This window comes from Cyanistes caeruleus, chromosome 12 (assembly GCF_971803275.1).
Source record: "Cyanistes caeruleus chromosome 12, bCyaCae1.hap1.1, whole genome shotgun sequence".
NCBI lineage: Eukaryota > Metazoa > Chordata > Aves > Passeriformes > Paridae > Cyanistes > Cyanistes caeruleus.
In genome coordinates, this window is record NC_141712.1 from 8,595,573 (window position 1) to 8,615,390 (window position 19,818).

The 19,818-nt window shown below is 38.3% G+C and overlaps 1 protein-coding gene across 18 annotated transcripts in view; it reads left to right on the top strand.

The window, feature by feature from the left end:
• Nucleotides 1–19,818, top strand: part of PHKB (phosphorylase kinase regulatory subunit beta) — a 69,253-nt gene that overhangs the window by 32,268 nt on the left and 17,167 nt on the right. For all 18 annotated transcript variants that reach the window (XM_086847125.1, XM_086847130.1, XM_086847124.1 and 15 more), the window contains 10 exons: nucleotides 1,287–1,445; nucleotides 5,284–5,378; nucleotides 11,916–11,971; nucleotides 12,133–12,226; nucleotides 15,691–15,774; nucleotides 15,974–16,078; nucleotides 16,897–16,979; nucleotides 17,060–17,150; nucleotides 19,492–19,553; nucleotides 19,642–19,804. In XM_086847125.1, coding sequence (XP_086703251.1) covers nucleotides 1,287–1,445; nucleotides 5,284–5,378; nucleotides 11,916–11,971; nucleotides 12,133–12,226; nucleotides 15,691–15,774; nucleotides 15,974–16,078; nucleotides 16,897–16,979; nucleotides 17,060–17,150; nucleotides 19,492–19,553; nucleotides 19,642–19,804 — 992 coding nt within the window. The remainder of the gene's footprint in view (nucleotides 1–1,286; nucleotides 1,446–5,283; nucleotides 5,379–11,915; nucleotides 11,972–12,132; nucleotides 12,227–15,690; nucleotides 15,775–15,973; nucleotides 16,079–16,896; nucleotides 16,980–17,059; nucleotides 17,151–19,491; nucleotides 19,554–19,641; nucleotides 19,805–19,818) is intronic.

A 19,818-nucleotide genomic window follows, 5' to 3' on the forward strand; every position in this document is an offset into this window, starting at 1 on the left:
GCATTTCATAATTTTTGTGGCACTGCAGAGAAGGTTAGTGGTGGCCTACAAACACAGCCATCCAAAATTTAGTTAAGAAAAAGAAAAAGGCTGCAAGTTTGAGTGGGAGAAAAAGAAATTACCTGAGAACAGAACAATCCAATTTTAAAACTCAGCATTTTAGTCACCTGTTCTTACATCTGTGGTGCAGTTACACAAGTGGATGCAGAATATGCCTTGTTCTTTAAAGTGTTTGAAGTGAACTAATTTCTGTGAGGCAGTCAAACATTTCCTTACCAAATTTGCATTTTGCAGCAATTTTTTCTTGCTGCTTGTTGCTTTTTTCTGATTTCTAATGAGTATGTGAAGGTTCGTGGACACTGGATTCATCTTGTGGTTCCTTTTGTTGCATGTCATCACAAATGTCATGTCTTAAATTTCTGGGTGTGTTTTGCTGCCTCACTCATTTGAATCTAATATCTCTAGTAACTGTTCCTTTTCCATTTTTCCTCTCTTTCTTCCCAGTAATTTTTTTCTTAAGCAAATAGTAAGACACTGCAGCTTTGTTCTGTTCATCACCTGTTCTTCATCCAAATTAATTCAAGAGTGGAGCAATATTAAGGTGGAATTTAATTATGCAGGAAACATATTAATTTGCTTTTCAACTTCATATAATTAGGTCAATCATTTGTAATCATGTCTCTAAATTCCTGATGCATGTCCACTTACAAAGTTCTAAAATAAAGTTTGCAATGATCAGCAATACCTGTGGCATAATTCTAGATACAAGGTATCTATCTTATAGTTGAGAAGTAATGCCATTTTCTTTCATGATGTTTCAAGATTCAAATGCTCATTTTAAACATTTGATTAATAAAATTATCCAAAACCAAACTGACAGCTTTTAAACAGGACTTTTATTTAGAAAAAATTGTCTGAGGCTGTGTTAACTGGGGGGCACAACACCCCAAGTGTTTCGGTGGGACCCAGCTTTCATTGCTTTTGATTAAGCTGCATTTTCCTCCAGGTGACTTCTTTTATTTTTAGTTTGCACAGAAAGTGCTGCACAGACAACATAACCTGTTTGCTCAGAAGAAATTCTGAGGAAATGTGAAATACAAAGTAGTTTAACACTGCCCTGAGATTCCTCACTGCAGAGATAACGATGAATGACAATCTCTGTTCAAACTGTTACTGGGGTGCAGTATTTATTTCCTGGTTTGGATCCACTTCAGCTTTACTGGGGGTCTCCAGTCAAGTAATGAGGGCAGTGATATTTACTCACTGGCTGTGCTTGCTGTCCCCAGGGTGCCCTGTTGTCCCCAAGTATTACTACGTGCCCGCTGACTTTGTGGAGCTGGAGAAGAGGAGCCCGGGCAGCCAGAGGCGGTTCCCCAGTAACAACGGCCGTGATGGGAAGCTGTTCCTGTGGGGCCAGGCCATGTACATCATCGCCAAGCTGCTGGGTGAGAGCTGGGCACCTGCAGCCTCCCTCCTGATCGTGTTCCTCTTGAATCCAAACAACCATGCTTTGAGTTTTGACCTTGAGTAGCCCCTGTGTCCTCTGCTCTGGTACATCTGTGACAGACAAAAATTGCTTTGCAGTACTTTTGTTTTTGTGCTGCATACTACAAAGCTTAGTGGAATATTTCATAGAGTACCGAAAATCTAAACATGATGACATTTATTTTTTTTCTTGTTTTCCCACTTACTTCCTTTTCTTCATGAGAGAATATAGTAATGTGATGCTTTCTGGGTTAACTCTATCAGCTGCACCTGTACAGTGATGTTTGTAAGTGATTTATAGCATTTAATTCAAATTATTGAGTGCTTAAGCAAGACAAGTTGAAACTTTAAAAAGTTGCACTCTCAGAGAAAGTTAGTGATTCATTCATCTGTGTTATTTTTACCCTTCTTAAAAGAAGAAACTGTATGAGCAGTTGAAAGTGCATATCAAAGTTGGACCATTGAAGGTTGTTATGGTGAATTTTAGTCACAAAAAACTCTTAGTCTCACTTGGAATGATTTTATTATAGGCTAGTGCAAAAAGAATGGTTAATCCAGAAAAATCTTCACAGTTGAATTTTTACTTTAGTATTTACTTTAGGAGAAAGATGTATTACTTCATTTTAAGATGATCAGCAGTTACCTAGTAATCACTAAGTGGAGTTCTCAAAACTATTTTTCTGTTAACACAGGAGGGAAACAGGCTGTTGGTAATAAAAATGAGAAAAATTGAAGGGGAGTTTAAAAATTCAGCACTTGGCAAGAACAGTGGATGTATCTTTAGGTATATAGGGACAGAGTCTGGTGCTCCACCTGTTTGGTTTTGCTGTATTCCTTGCAAAATTCTTTTTTTAGCCAATGCTTCAAAGTAAATGCAGACAATCTCACTGTTAATAAAAAAAATAATTTATCTTATAGGAGTATCAGCCAAGTAATCCTCCAGTATGTGTGTGTGTAGGTTGCTGTAGTAGTTCTGCTAGTATTGATCTTGTACTGATATCTGTGTGCTTCTGTACCTGCAGAATGCTGGTTAAATAAGTTCTATTTATAGTTTGCTAACTGTTGTTTGTGTAACATAAACATTCTTGTGTTTCATTTCTTTGCTGGACATTCTTACATGTTGCTTTTTTATTTTATTTATTTAATTTTTTTCAAAGTATTCCATATTTCAGAGTAATTTTTTCCTGCTACTCTCATAGTCCTTACAAACATTTTGGAGATCTTAGAGCAATGTGTTCATCAGAGGTTGTTATATCAGGAACTCCATTTATTCCTACTAATTTAGAGGTGATTCAAATTCAATTGTGCTCCTTAAAACATGCCTAAATAACAGTCCTGTCCTTGGTGCAAGTATTTGTGTGTCTTACTTTGCTTCTTGGTGGTTGCTAATTAAGTGGAAGCCTGGCTCCAAATACTTTGATATCTGGGAAGGTATTGGTTTCCCATTTCATTATCCATTCAGAAATCATGGTGCTGCCTCCAGGGTATCAATTAATTTGTGTTTGTTCAGCCTCCTTGCTCCTGCTGTGTAGGCAGCACACATTACCACCTTTGTAACTCCTGCTACTGTTTCTGGGCCTGGGCTCTGCCTCTTGAGGTCCAAATATTTCTAAATGCAGCAACATGAACCTGAGTCAATTCTTACCCTCCCACAGAGGGGCAAACAGAGATAAGGAAGTCAAAATTTTGATCATGCTTACAGATGCTGAGTAACAGAGGCAGTGAAAGTGCCTGTGTGTCACTGTTGGAGGGCACCACGTTTATGCAGCTGAAAAAATTGTTTATGAAAGAAAAAAGCATGTGTTTTTCAGGTGGTGATGCTGTTTTTCACACAATTTCCTTCTTGCTATGGATGAGGAGGTTTGTAAAACCTTTAAGTTAAGGTCTCCATTTTGGAGCAAGGGAAAGGAGTCCCAGGTATTCAGCTGTTTCATGCAACTGCAAATTCACTCAGTCTTTTGTTTTGTAGCTCTCTTTCTTTTATTTTTCCTTAGAATTCTTGCATCTTGTTCTGTAGATTCAGTGTTGCCTAGAACTAAGTGTTTTAGCAATATTCTAATAGACCAAATGGGTTAAATGTTGTCAGCTGCTGCTGATGCAGATAGGGAGCTGACGAAGGAATCTGCTTTTGCAGTCCTATACACTTGTACTTGTGTAAATGGTGATGAATATTCACTAGCAGTTAGCTTAAATTTTACATTAGCCTATTGATACAGTTTTTTTTAAATGTGAAATTATTCTGACCATATATTTAATTACTGAGCAATGTAAATCAGTGTTAAAACCAGTGGGAATAGAACACGCATTCTGGAAACCTCTTGTTTTTAACACTATGAGGCAGAGCCCATTGATCTTGAAATCATTTGGTTAATTCATTTTATTGTATTAGCAGTACTTCACGTAATTTAAGTAGCTTCCATTCCTTTAGCCAGCACAGGAATTCTGTGTGGAGTGGAGCTTGGATGAGTGGTTTGCTCAGTTGTGGTTTGGTAAGTTGTGTCAGTATGTTAATCAATTGTCTGTAGTGATCTTTTATCACCCAGCTTTTTCGGGTTTGTGTCCGTGGTTGGTGGCCCTGCAGGAGCAGTGCAGAGCCAGGAGCAGAGTCCTTTCCTGGCTGCAGTCCTGTTGCCTGGTTCCAGCAGGAGGCTGAGGACAGCACAGCATCCAGGGCTGGCAGAGCTCTTGGCAGCAGAATGCTCTGGAAGGGCTTCCCCTGGAACTGCCCAGCCAGGGCCCCTCAGTGCTGCCTGTGGTTTGCTCCCCACTGCCCCATCACTCTGTGCTGGCCTAGCCCAGGCAGCCTTCAGGCAGGGCATGTTTTGAGTTTTAAGCTGCTGCCTTCATTTACTCCATGATGTAGTGCTCAGAAACGTTCCAATTGAGGCAGTGTTGGTTTTCTCTCAGAGCTGAGTGCAGCCATGAGTCACTTCTGATTTAGATTAATACCTTATTCCCTTGTGGTGGGGCTTTTAAGAATAGCTGTAAAATTGTTGACTTTGAGATAGAAGAAATGAAAATGTATTGTGACTTACTCTGTGTTAGGAATTAAATCGAGTTTGGACAGTTTCCTGTCAAAATACAGTTTTGGTAGGAGAAAGCTTATTTTAAAGGTATAATAGCTCATACTGGATTATGAACCTGTATTCAAGGAATTTGTTGAAACTTCTTAATAGTGTATTTTTATTGGAGTGCTTTTTCAGGAGAAGGTTAAAATACTGGGGTTTTAGGTTTGGTGGGGTTTCCTCCCCCCGTGTAAAAAAACTCCCTGTAGAACTTGCTAGATTTAAAATATTTTAATTTTTTTTTTCACTTTTTTTCTGAGATACCATATTGAGAGGTACCTTTGATACCTCTTGTCCTTTCCAGCATTCAAGTCATGTGGTTACCTTGAGATAGAGGCTGCCTGCTTTTATTCAAAGCTAAACAATTTTTGCTGGTCATTAGGTTTATAGTTAAAGCTCTAGAATAATTCCATGGTTGTGGATTAAGGGCTTTCAACATGACTTGTGTGTTGTGGAGTCTGTTGTCTGCATATAATGTATTAACATATCTTTGTGAGCAAATAAAGGCTTGGGCTTTTATATTACAGTATTGTAATTAGCTGTAGCAAGAACAATGCTTGAGTCATTCATTTTAAAATTAATAGAACTCCGAATTTTTCAGAATGTGCTTTTATAAGTCATTGATCTAAAACAAAACAGAACCAACTGCAACACAAAAGTTAACATGGCTTCTTCACAAAAGCTGCAGAAAGTACTCAAGTCATTCTGTATTTCTATTCTCATTTTCTTTCAGCTGATAATTTAGTGAGTCCTAAAGATCTTGACCCCATTGGCCGATATGTACCCCCCCAGGACCAGAGGAACGTCAGCATGAGGTTTTCAAATCAGGTAAGCATTAGCTTAGTATTAAAATATTTCTACTGGAAAATCATCATCTAAGTGCATTAGAGGACCATTTAAATATGGTCCTCTAATATTGCGGTTAAAGTGCAAGGAAAAATGTTTGTACATTTTCTGAATTGATGGAGGATTGCTTTTCAAAGGAAGATTGTAACATGCAATTTTGGGGAAGTGATGAACATTTGCCTTCACATTAAGCAATGCAGTCAAAATGAGAGAAAAAATGTAAGTTTAAACAGCTGCTAATAATACATATGTCTTTGAGTTGTAAGTTATGTCAGGAAGGTGAGAATTAGCCTGCTTTTCTTATTCCTTCAAAGTACTTTCTGCTACAACATATTAATATTTTTTGTATTTAGAGCTCCTAAGAGCTACAACAATGAAGTTCTTTCTTTTGGTATGGTTGATACACCATCCCTGGAGGTGTTTAATAGATATATAGATGTGGCATTTAGGGACAGGGTTCAGGATGGGTTTAGGAGTGCGGGGTCAATGGTTGGACTCGATGACTCTAAAGGCCCTTTAATGATACAGTGATTCCATGTGCTCCTGTATTTGGATTAAATGTGCAGTAGGAATGAGTGACCAGGGATGGGGAATGCTTGAAACAAGGTAATTCAAATCTGTAGTGAATGGGACAGCAAGATATGAGCATGTCTGTGTGTAGGAACTCCTTTAATTAAAGAGGTAAGAACTGTGTGTTTGGAAATGTGTAGCTAAAATGTGTTTCAGCCTTTTTATTTCTTGTGTAAGGAATGCATATTTAAGAAGTTCCTTGTTCAGCATTGTGAATTTGTTATTGAAGCATAAGACATAAAGTATTTATCTTAAGATTCACACCAAGTTCAGAACTGAACAATGTTTTTCTGTTCTATCCAAATGCTGCTTATCCCCTCAGTTTCCTACTATTTCCTGTTACCAAGGTAATCCGTGTGCCTGGCTGTTGATTCATTTATAATGAGACTTTCATTGTTCACAGTGCAGCGTTTGCCATGTTCCTGTTGATAATGAAAGCTCAGTGATGTCATTTGTTTCTGGTTTCTTTGTTTGTTCTTACATCATGGGATTATGAATGTGACAGAACCTGGGAGCTGCTGGCCTTTGTGGGGTGCCCTCAGGAAGGACCTGCATTGAATCAGGGTTGCTGCAGCCCATCCAATTTCTCTTTCTTTGATTCTTCAGACCAGTCACTTTTAATATGCCACAGCTGAGCACTTTGAAGAAGATGAGGCTTTGTTCTAAAGGCACTCTATGACTCATTAGTAGAAAAGCATTGTTACTACTATTTGGAGTACCCAGTATGTGATAGGCAATTTTCAGATCTTCAGAGAGAAATAGCCTCTATAGTCAATAAAGAACTTAATAAAATGCAGCTACCCTGTCAAATTCAACAATGTAATAGGGACTTTAAAAGTCAACAGTGTTGAATGCATTGAAATTAGCTTCAACAGTTGCATTTTGATATTTTACTCCGTCTTGAGATAATGCATGAAGAAGGAAGGAAATTCTGAGCATGCCTAGGTTTGGGGATACTCTTTTGCCATAGATGACTGTGCCTCCGTTTCTTCCATTTGTAAATGCCAAAACTATCCAAGATGTGGTTCCCAGTGTGGGTTAGAAGGAAGGGATGCCCTTCTGAATAAGTGGCAAACAGAGACTGTGGCGTCAGGCCTTTGGCATTGCAGCCTCCGTGCAGCAGTGTAAAAATGGTGACCAGAAGGGTTCATGTCCCTGTAAGGCCACCAGGTGATTGGGGAATTTCTTTGGGATTGTTTGTACTGAAACAGCTGCTGCAGTATTTTGGGTGGTTTTACTGCTGCACTATCAGGGCAAAATGTTCCTTCATGCAGATGTCAGATGAGTCACTGTTAAGAGAAGGTTAAAGATGCAAAGATGCCCTGACATGACCCAGGTGAGCTGCACCAGCAAAGGTTTTCAAGTTCCAGACAAGAATCTTGAGTTTGGCTTTTTTCATACATGTTTTAGATTTGCTTAACCAGTTTGTCTGACTATTTGATTGTGCCATTTTATCTAATTGAGATAATTTATGCAAAATCAGTATCTAGTATTTGCCTTAAAGTGCAGGGAAAATGACTAAAAATACGATACAAAATGAGAACACGGCACATCTTAATGATGTCTTTAGAAATCAAAAGTAGTTTCTTCTTTTTAATGATGTCTTCTTTTTTCCATATAGCTAAAGAATTATTCAATTAAATTGCACAGAAAACTATTTCCACTTGTATTAAATTCTATTCCTGTAAGCAATAAACAAGGATATGTAAAAATTTCAGAGGCCCTGTGTATATAAATTTTGTTGTGATATGGTGTTCTGAAAGGAGATGTACCAAAAAGAAAGCTTTTTTAATTTTTATTTGAAGCTCTGTGCTAAGTAAATATTTCTTCAAGAAATGTGTTTTCCATGTAGGCATATTTTCATTTTGTGGTTGCATTGACTATAAACTCTGAACACTTTCCACTGAAAAATGTGATTAATTTAATATATTTGTGGGTTTGGTGCCACTACAAAAACATTTCTCAAACCCACATAATAGTGTAGATTTAATCAAGCAATGGAAAGTATTTCAAATATTCCAACTGTACTTTTACAGCTTAGAAGCATCAATGAAGAATTAGGTAAAGGAAAGTAAGGTAATATAGACCTCAAAAGGCAAAAGTGCTATGAGAACTGTATATATAACTATGTGTGATTACAGCTGGGAGTGCATCAGAAAATCAGATCAAGGACAATCTCATTGCTTGTAGAAAACTGAGGCATCAAATGAGCATTGCAGTAAAAACATAATAGCCACTAATACTAATTTTGTCTGTTTATAGTTTGAAGGAAATGTTTTTTCTCCTAATTCAATGCCAAAACCCGTTATTTTCCACTTTCAGGAGGCTGTGTCCATATGTTCTTTCTTGGGGAAGTGCCAGTGTGGTGCTGGAGCAGGGCTGGCTTTGCTGGGTTTAGTCTGTGCTCCAGAACACACTGAAGTCTAAGAGCACTCAGAGGGGCTCTTTCTCCTCTGCTTTACAGTCCTAATGGTCAGGTGAGAGCCATTCAGGAGTTCAAAAGAGATGGAATCATCCATACTCCCTTTACTTTGAAAGGAAATAATGCAGGGAATTCTGGTTCAGGGTGACTCTTTAGAACTGGGTTCCTTAGAAGAGCTTATTTTGTGACTCTTTACTGTCTCCAGATTCAGGAGAGATTCTAACTCGGTTTGGGTTGTTGCATTCTGTTTTAGGAGGATGTTGTGTAGAAGAGGGCCTGCATGGTAATAATAACGTTTGAGATATGAGCTAGGGTGGGGGTTTTCTGGGACTGTTTTGTATTTTACTGGCACATGTGAAAACTGATTTATTGCTTATTTATGTTTAATTTCATCTTTAACAAAAAATCATAACCTGACTAAATTACCAGAGTAGGACCATTTTATCTTCTGAGTTAAGTTGAAATATGTGTTTAGGGTTACATTAATTAACTGAATTCTCTGAATGTGATGGCTGTATTCCTTTAATGTTTTGCTGTGTAGAGTTAACAATACTTTGTAAGAATTTCATTTCAGGTACTGAGAATTAGGATTAATGCCTATTGATAAAGAAAATGGGGAAGAGAATAGTCAAAATAATAGACTGCTTATTTCTTTTTATTTTCAGAGAAATAGATAATATGTAAAGAAGGAACTAAAATTATTATTTTTAGATAGACTGAGATATTTTAGATTTTTATGTTTATGATTAGAGCATGTCTAATTTGGATAGAGTCATATTAGATGATTTGTTTTGTCATGTTAATTATAAACATGTTCTTGCTTTCATTCCCGTTAATACATTTGTCTACCACAGTTAACACAGTTGTAAATCTGCCAAATGCTATTTTGGCATTTGAGGCACATACGTGTGCTGTGTTTGATTTCAGGGGGCTGCTGTGTCAGTGCCAGTGGGCACAGGGTGCTCAGCAGTGGGCACAGGGTGGTCAGCAGTGGGCACAGGGTGGTCAGCAGTGGGCACAGGGTGGTCAGCAGTGGGCACAGGCTGGTCAGCAGTGGGCACAGGGTGCTCAGCAGTGCTCAGTGCTGCCTGGGACAGCTGGGTTGTGGTTGAGGAGCAGTCAGGCACTCCTAGGGGTGCAGTGCAGTCTCTCCTGTTTGAGCTGTTCCCATTTGCCTCTCCGTGCCCCGTGTGCTTGGGAAGCCCAGGGGGTGCCATTTCCATCAGAGCTCTTCAATGCTCTGCCCCATTTCTCATATGCCTACAATGAATGGGGTTTTTCCAGAGCTGTGAGGTTTCCTGGCAGTGTGAGCAGAAAGCACAGTGATAACACCTGTGCAGTGAGAGTGCAGCAAAGGGCTGGGACTGAGCTGCTTTCTCTGCTTGTGCCAGGAAGAGAGTCAGGGATTTTTCCCTTTATCCTACCTCCAACAGTTAATAACCTTGTTAAAAACTGTGATTTTTTTTTTTCTCCTTTTTGAAGAGGAAGAACAACTAATCAGTCTTTTATCTTGTTCTTCTGAGGTATATTTATCATCTGCACAGCATGCAGAATACAGCTGAAACCAACCCTTCTGCCAAGGATCCAAGGTGGCAACACAAGGCAGGAGGGGGAGCCTGGGCAGGGGGGCTGTTGTGGTGTCTTGGGGAGACAGTGATGGATGTTGTGGGAATAATACCTGGGCTGGCCTTACTAGACAAATGTGAAAGCCAAGGTGTTAAAATGGAATTTTTAACAAGATTTATTTAGTGGAATATTTAGCAGTTTAATGCTTTTTCATATCCCTTTTTTTTAAAATACACAGCAAATGCTATATAGGGCAATCATCACTGGAAAGAGTGGCTTCTTTTTTTTTGAGTGTTTTATCTATTATTTTGATCTGTGTTTCTCTAGGCCACTACTTGTGATCCTCCAGGCTGTGATATGTCAAATGACAGTGACAGTAACTTTCTGTTTAATGTTGAAGCAATCCCACAGTTGTTCTGCAATGACTGTTGTATTTTTTCCACAGTACTTTAAAGATTTATCATTTTTTCACACAGGTTTTGTGTTGTGCCAGTTGTGCTGTAGCTGCATTTTTGTAGTTCTGGCCTGTGTTATTTATTGACTGCTGTAAATGAATCCTGTCCTTGGCTGTGTGTGAGAGGCAGAACTCACAGGTTATGTATAGTTATGATGGGGCTCTTTTGTTCTCAGGTGTGGGGGGGGCTTTTTCTTTTTGTTTCATACACAGTGATTCTGGCTGAGTTTTGGGTTGAATTTTCCTGTTTGTATAAGTGCAAATGGTACACATTGTGCAACTGCTACACAGTGATCTTATTCTGAGCAGGAAAATCTTCTAGTGTCACTCAAACTTCTGACTGCTTCATCTGGTCTTTTTGTGCATATACTTCCCTCAGAAACTTATTTCACGTAGCTAAAAGTCCAAAATTTTTAGTGCAAATGTAATACTGACAGACTTCTGGGAAAAAATTACCAAGAATTTCTTCTGCAAATCCCCAAGATCTTTATTGATATGAGGGCTCATAGCTATCTTTATTGATATGAAGGCTCACAGCTGCCTGAGGAAGAAAGTGTTCCCTCTGAGATCACCCTAATTCAATGTCTATCCCTCCATCATCACAAAAAAATGGTGTCTTTTTATATAATCAGTAGAAGATGTGTTTAACTTCTGTCGTTCATGTTCTGGTAGTTTCTAGACAAAAGTAGACAAAAGCATGTTAGCAATGAAAATGTGAGTTGCTCTTAGTTGTGTTATTTTACAGTCAGTGAATGCCAGAGGAGTGAACAAGAAATGGTGATTGTTCATAGCTCATTCTGCCAGAGACAGGAAAGGTGAATTGCCAGATCCAGACCCACAGAGTCAAGTCAATGATTTCACCCAACACATTGAATTCACTCCTATTTGCATGGTTTCCTGATGTAAAATACTGGTATTTATTTCAAACATGAAGTGTCTGTGTAACAATGCAAGGAAATGCAGATGTCTCCAGTAAAATGTAGTATGTCTTTCATGTCACTAAAGAACAGCTGTCTGATGTTTTTCAGAGTATAGAACTGAAATCATCAGTTATTTCTAAGTAGAATTCTATTGTTTACCCAAAAATCTGAATAAATGCACTCATTACAAAAATATGTATCAAAACATTAGGTAATATTAGGCATATAGGAGATGTATTGATTTGATAAATTCTAAATTTCTGTATGAAATAAGATGGTTTACCTAAGTAGTTCTTCTTAATTAAAGAAACCCCCAAACTAATCCAAACAGTGTAATGATTACCAGAAATCTATTCATTATTAATTCTCCAAAATGTGTCTTGCAGAGTGTTTTTGGTAGAATTGGCTTCCTGTAGTCTTGAGATTTGCAAATCTTTCAGTTTGCTCACACCATAAGAAAAAGCAGTGCAGACAGTGCTGTCTGTTGTTGTTGTGGATTGTTTAAATAGCCATTGTGCCTGGCCATGCTATATTGGATAAAATCTTTAGTTAGCAATGCCAGTAATGATTTTGTCATTATTTTCCAGGGTCCTCTAGAAAATGATTTGGTGGTACATGTGGCCCTGATAGCAGAAAGCCAGCGGTATGTATTTACTTTTGTTGAGTACCTATGTATTAAGGACTGAACAATATATCTGAAATGGTGTAGAATAAAATATTGCTGCTTGTATAGATCTGCTGCCAAGAAAATTATTAAAACCATTCTGTGATTTGTCATTAAATGCATCTGTATTTCATTTGTAGCCTACAAGTTTTTCTGAACACATATGGAATCCAAACTCAGACCCCCCAGCAGGTGGAACCAATTCAGATATGGGCTCAGAAAGAACTTGTCAAAGTAAGGAATTCTGCATTTAATACTGTTTATCCTTAATCTGTGTATTTCTTTTGCAAAAACAAGGATTTATATCAAGCTATTAGCCTTGTATCTCCCTAAGCTGTTGTCTGCATATTTCTGTCATCCTAATGTAGTTGCAAGGTGTGCTGGCACTGGAAGTTAGAGATGCCTGCAGCTTTCAGGGAAGTGTGGGAGTCCACATGTTCTGTATTATCTGATTAGGCTTATTGCCTGAGCCACTTTCAAAGTCTAATGAATGAATAATACAATTTTAATAACATTAGTAGCTTGGTAAACCAAATGAATCTTGATGGAGAAACAAGCAAATGAGCAATAGTTAAAGGAATGGATTAAGGCAGTATGCATAAACCATCATAGGATTTCATAGTGCAGTCTCCATAACAGGCAACATCCACTTCTCTGTCACTGTTTTCCCTTGGATTGACTATATCCTGGAAGTTTTGGGCTTGAAATCCTTTTAGGTCTACCTCTGCCCTACGGCTGAGCACACTTAACATACCATAGTTAGAAATTACTGGGATGAAGGATCATCCTCAGGAACCCCTTCATCCTCCCTGAAGGCTCTGCTTTCTCTTGGGGTAAGGAGTCTCCCGAGGAACAGCCACATCCCTACAGGCCTAGGCTGGCCCTGCCAGTCCTGGCTGTAGATCAGGTACACAAAGCTCCTGTCTGACCTTGTGTTGTGCAGATGGTCTCAGAGAGAGCCAGGCATGTCTGGGGGCAGTGCAGTGACAAATTTGTTGTCAGGTCCCAGTTGTAGAACAGATCACTGTGTGGGGCTCTCCCTCAGAAATCAGGTCACATGGCCAATGCCATGATCTGGATCAGGAGTCTGTAGGACACGAGGGAAAAAAGTAAACCCAGAAACAGGGAATATAGAATATATTTCAGGTTTCTTAAGTTTGCAAGGATGAATGATGTGCTAAACTTGTCTGTGACTTATTCAGAAAAATGCTTACCCCAAGCCACTAACACCTGAAAAGGACTAAAACAGGGAGAAAAGATATAGCCATGTTTCCATTCATCCTTGTTCATTTCTGAACCCATTTTTACTCACTAGCTTTCATGATAATATATTCCAAAATATGTTCTCTTTATTTGTATCTGTCTTGAAATTCTGTACTGAAACTTTGGTTTAACAAATGAACACTCCCTAACTTTACTATAGAAGTATATATTGTCTCTCTGTCATCCATCACTTCTTTGGTTTCCTTGACAAAAAGATGAGACTTTCATTAAGTTTTTTTATTATCAATTAAATTCCTATCTATGAAAAAGTCTGTGTTAAGATTTATTTTTCTAAAGCTGTTGAGACATCTGGAAATTCTGACACTTCCTTTATCCTCATGATGGGTATGTATAGCTGCCTCATCAAAATTTACTTTTTAAAGGAGTGCCATGAAAATATTGATTCACCTGATACAAAACCTCTTCCTATGGGCTTCTAATAAAGGCTCTGCCAGAGCTGTGGAGTAAAGAGAGTGTTTGGGGTGTTATGAGAACTGGGGTTTGATCTTGGGGTTATTATGCCAATAACCAAAATGAACCGAAAAGCAAACAAACAAAATCTCCTGGTAGTATTTGTCATCCTTTGAGGGGAGAGGAAGCCAATGGTGGAACAGTCAATATATTCTGAAGGTTGATCTGTGGAAAATATAGATATCAATATTTGCTACTCTGATGCTGTCAGTTCAAAGGAGTATTTAATTTAATCAGAAACCTTCGAACTGCTCTAGAAGCATGTGGTAACAATTTAAATCTCTAGACTTATTAACAGATGTGTCAAAAAAACTGTTGCAAAACAAATGGATGGAGACTGAAAGTAGAACTTGAAGTCATGTGAAGATACCCACAAAGTGGGGGCAGTGGGGGAATGAAAAGAGATTAACAATAAAATGGGACAAGATACACAAATATTTAGGGAAAAAGTACATCTGGAGTGAAAGAACAGCACAGAAGAGGAGCAGAATACCACTTGGCCAGGGACTGAGAGAGGAAAAGAAGCACAGAAACAGATGGTGTGCAAGACCACTGCATTTTGGGTCATGCTCATAAATCAGCCCAACAGCCCAGTCTGCTTTCACAGCCATTTCTTGCTATTATCAGCTTAATAATCCAGAACTGAAGGGCTTTTTAATAAAAAAACCCAAAGGTGCTTGAAGCAGCTGGACTTGAATGAAACGGTGCATTGTTCAGTGCCTGGTGCTGCATCTGAGCTTTGATTGTAACAGATCAGATGGAGAACTCACTGGAGGAGGAAACTGCTTTAGTAGCCTGTGTGTCAACATGGGGCCTCAAGCTACAGAGTCTTCAAGGAAACAGACAATGTTACAATGCTAATGCAGTTCTGCTTTTGTTAAGAAAGCATTTCATGTTCTGCATTCCAGCAAAATGAAGGTCCTTTTAGTGTTAAATGGCCCTGCCTACCGCCATTCTCCCAGTCTCCCATATTTACCACAAGAAGATGTTCAGCATTGTTTGGCTTTGTTATGCACAGATGGGTTATTGAAACCTATCAGTGTTCTGATGTCTCCATCCTTCCCCATTTGAGTGCAGTTCCTTACTCTGGATACAGGTCCTGTAGGTAATTTTGTTTATTTTCTTTTTTAAATAGCTCTTGGTATTAATGCAGAAACATGGGCAGGATCAGGGAAGGCCCCAAGCTGACAGCAGTAGAAAGCTATTGAGTGTAATGTTTGTTCAAGTGTTTGCTTTCATTTGCTTCTGAATTATCTTCCTATAATATAAAGATTGAACTTCGGAAAATGTTCAGAATTCTGAATACTCTGAAGTAATGGTGGGTTCCTTGCCTAAAATGGGCCAAGTAAGGAAAAAATACATCTTTCAGTCTGGTTTAACTGATACATTTATACTGTATTGCTTACAGATTAGTTGTTTTCTTACAGTTTTATACAATGTAATAAGTTAAGATTATTTTTGCAAAATTGTATCAGTTGAAGTAATGCTATGCATACAACTCTAATAAGAATCAAGCTATGAATGATAATTCTCTCTTGCTTGTGTTGCTAATGCATTAATTTTCCAGATTCGTACTAAAATTAGAATAAAGACCTTTAAAGATTTTTATATGACTTTTTTACTTTTGTATCCACTCTGAAAAGGTGTTACAAAAGATAAATTTGGCTAGCCAATAAATGCAAATGATCCTTTAAAAATTGTTTCAATCAGCAATTTGAAAAATCAATAAATATTTTATTTACATAGACTAGAAAAGGAATAGGAGCAAGAAGTTAAAAAGAAGACCTAATATAGGAAACAAGTGTTTTTTAAAAAAACAACCATGAATAGCAAAACCAGCCACATTTTCTGAATCAGTTTCTAATCAAAGCAGACTGCACACAGCTTTCTTTGTGAGACATGGCAGGAGCATGAGAAATGCTGGTATCTAGGTTTTTATCAGTTTTCATTATTCTTTCTCACAGGCTTACTTCCATTTGGGAGTCAATGAAAAATTGGGATTATCTGGCAGACCGGACAGACCCATAGGATGCCTTGGAACATCAAAGGTTATTACAAGAGAAGTTTATGTTCTCATTATTGATAAATATTTTAGATAAACATTTAGTCTGTATGTTTTATGTATGGTTTTAACTAGAATTGAAATGTAATTTTATTTTGTGCATGTTTTATGACTTTCAAGACCTTGTATTTGGCTCTGATAAATGTTTTAAAGAAAAGATGAATGGAATTTTTCTCTCTCAACAGATTTATCGAATACTGGGGAAGACTGTAGTTTGCTACTCCATCATTTTTGATCTCAGTGATTTCTACATGTCTCAGGATGTTATGATGTTGATTGATGACATTAAGGTATTTTTAACTTTTCCTTTGAGTAAGTGACAAAAACAGTCTGTAGAAGAATAAACTGTGCAATCTGATAAAACAGAAGACTGAAAGGGGAACACAGTACAGTGTATATTATTATAATACAAAAATAAACTTGCAGCTAGAAATTATATTGAGACAAATACCCTGTCAGCCCAGTATGAGTTCTTGTGAGTATCTGTCTGTGACAAAAAACCTACCTCCAAAGTGACTGGGAATGCTGTAGGGCAGCAAGCAAATTATCATTTGTTTCTTTGGGAGAACAAATGTTCTTGGCTGAAAAAAGGAAAAAGACTGGTGTTTACAGGAGATATGAAAGCCTTGCCCAGAGGAAACACTACTTGATTTTGCACAAATATTAAAACCTGCCCCCTTCCCTGCCTGTAAGGTTGGCAGCAGTGCAGAGCTCACCCCCCACGTGCCCTGGGCTGGAGCAGCAACGTCAGTGCACAGAAGGTGGCCCTGGTGCTTCCATCCCAGTGGCCGGGATTCAAGCCCTGGATCCCCACACAGGTTTTCTAGGTCATTGCCTGTAGTTCAGAGCTCTGCACTGTCTCATGGTTTGCTCCATGATCCATACATTTGCTTAGCAGTATTTTCAGAACACTTAGGAAATTAGCAGGGCTTGACAGCAGCTTGTACCTGTTCCACAAGGTTGTTGGTGCTTTAGTAGCTGAGGTGTTTTTGACCTGTTGGGGTTTTCAGGGCTATAGGTCCTCTGCTGTATTGTACTGTGTGTTCTGGTAGGCTGTGTTTGTTGTGTTGTTTGGGAGGTGGTGTGACTGACACTCTTCCTTGCCCAGAATGCCCTGCAGTTCATCAAGCAGTACTGGAAAATGCACGGCCGGCCCCTGTTCGTGGTACTGATCCGGGAAGATAATATAAGGTAGGGAGAGAGAAAAGCAGGATTTGGAGTGTGGGATTTACCTGAGTGCAAGATTAATGGAGTTCTGTTTCAAATTTCAGAGGGAGCAGGTTCAGTCCCATATTAGATATGCTGGCAGCCTTTAGAAAGGGAATTGTTGGAGGAGTGAAGGTTCACGTTGACAGAGTACAGGTAAGGTGTTTCTCCTGACTGTTGTGTTCTTATCTCCTGGTACTGGCACATGTATTCTTACTACTTTGGGGGTTTATGTGACTTCTGGTTTTATTTCGTTTCATTAAAGTAAGGAGTCAAGACTCAAGACATTTGGTACTTTTTGTTTTTTCTCAACAGAAACATGGGCTTATTTTAATTCCTTTTGATTAGTCTTTTGAAAGTCATAATCTTCACAGAGGATTTTCAGAAGGGAAGAGGTGTTTTTTGTTAAGCAATCTTGTGAAATTACTACCAAAGGATAAAGCCACAGTGTCAAGCACTGAGGGATTTCTTTTGATTAGATAACCATGGAGGGGAAAAAAAGGTGCTTCACATATATTAAAATTCTTACAAGAACTAAGATCTAGTTTTAACATCTTTACTGATTGAATGAATCTTAAAGCAGGAACATTCCTTCATTAAAAAGTGAAAATTACCAAGACAGGTGCTGATTTTGCATACTCCTGTGTGCTAGTTAATCTTAGTTTACACCTATTGAACTATCCTTTTTTTCTAAGAGAGAAGACTAAAGAGAGAGTAATGACTTCTTGTTCCCTAGAAAATCATTAATTTGTAGAAGAGCTGGGTCATTGGGAAAGGAAATGCTTCTAGCTGTGATGGTTTAAGATATCCTTGGAATCTTTAAGTATTTATGTATTTCTAGTGCTCACACGTAGGTCATGTAGTCTCTCCTGGTACCACTGACTCTTCCTACAGCAAATGCCATTACTGCAGGGTTGTTGCTGTGGTTTGGTTTGTTTGTTGGCTTGTTTTTTTTAAACTGAACTGCAATGACTTTCTTACCTTGCAAGAAAGATTTATCAGACAAGAAATTTCTCCATCTACCTGTGTCCTTATTCTAAACACTACACTGGACAGCCACTGGGGAGTAAACTTTCCCTTTCATATTCACTGACCTTCTGGAAAGTTCCATTTTCTAATATAAAAAGTAAGGAGTTTTTTTTTAAAGTGTTTAAGATGTTGACAGTTACTGGTCTTTGCTTTATTTGTTAGCCATTAAAAAGAGCACATGGGAAGACTACAAACAAATGTTTGTTTGGCATGAAGGCCCAGTGGAGATTGTTGGTGGTGGGTGCCTTTGCTGCTGGGAACCCTGTGCCTGCTCCAGAAGCTGAATTGGAATCTCTGACTTACTGCACAGCTGGCACATTCTATTAACAGTCTTGTTTCATTATAGGGGAGGATTTGAGAAAAGAACAAGGGACATGTCTAATTCATGGTGTTTTCTTGAATAATTTATTTATTCCAGCAAAATATATATTGATCTTTGTCAGTTGCATTCAGCTGCTTCATTTAGGTGCACATGTTAAACATACCTAAGAGAGAATGTGTGTCTCTAATTGGGTGAATGCTCTTTCTTTCCTATAAAATATACCAAATCGATTTATTTTAAAATTTTGTATGCTCAAAAGTTTTTTAGCTCTTTTCTGATTTTTACCTTCATTGTCATCATGTGTTCAAGCAGATGTGCAAGGCAGAGAATGAATGGCACCAGTAATGAAAGCAAAGCAGGGTTTTTATATTCTGTCACCTCACGGCATAACAGATCAATGTTTTATTGCAACTCATGTACAATGAAAATGGAATATAAAAGTTCACAAAAAACACTCAGTTTTATTTAGCTAATGAGAACCATCAAAAGCAGTCTTAAAAATGCTGTAGCACAGTACCTTTCCTCTGGCAGTAGATAAATAGGGAATTTTTATCAATTCAGAGTGAATGAATTGTAATGACTACATCAGGTAAATGCAGCACTGAGTTTCAGCTATGTAATCTTTTGAGATGGAAGTATTTGTAATCTGCATTTAATGTGCAAACTTAGGCCAGGCATGCTTGGATTAGGGAATGAACACACAGTGGGAATGCTCTTTGTAGTGTTTGCCTGAAACATCAGTGAGGCTGACAGGAAAACTTCCTGGCCTTCAGCCATCCCTGGAATAATGAACATTGGGATCCAGAACAGGGGGACTGTGCAGGACTCTGAGGAATGCAAATCCTCAGACTCAAGTTTTCATCAACCTTGACTTTGGGGGGTGGGCAGTGCTTGATGAAGCTGGACAGGGCAAAAGAACAATGGAGCAGGAGCAAAAAGGAGACAGCAGCCCCAAGAGACTTCTGCTGCCTTAAGCTGTCTTTTTCCTCATGGAAGACCAAAAGTACTCCGCAAGTGTAAAATATTTGGAACTGTAGGTAAACAAACTACTTTCTCACTGGAAACTACTGGCAACATACTGAGATTAAAAGATAGCTGTGTAGTCATATATGTATTTTAAAATTTGTTTCCAATTTTTCATTTCAGACATTAATATCTGGAGCAGTTGTTGAACAACTTGACTTCCTAAGCATCACTGAAACAGAAGAGTAAGGCTATGTGCAAATTGTAGTGATGACTTACTTGATTGTTAAAATATTTTCTAAACCATAAAGAAATCAAATACTTATTTTGCAGGGCTCCTGTATTTAAGAGTTTGGAAGAGCTGGATCTTCCAAAACATTCAAAAGTCAAGAGACAATCTAGTACTCCCAATGCTTCTGAACTTGAACAGCAACCAGATGTAAATATTAATGACTGGAAAAACAAGTCAACATATGAGATCCTGCAGAAACTTAATGTAAGAAAACTTAA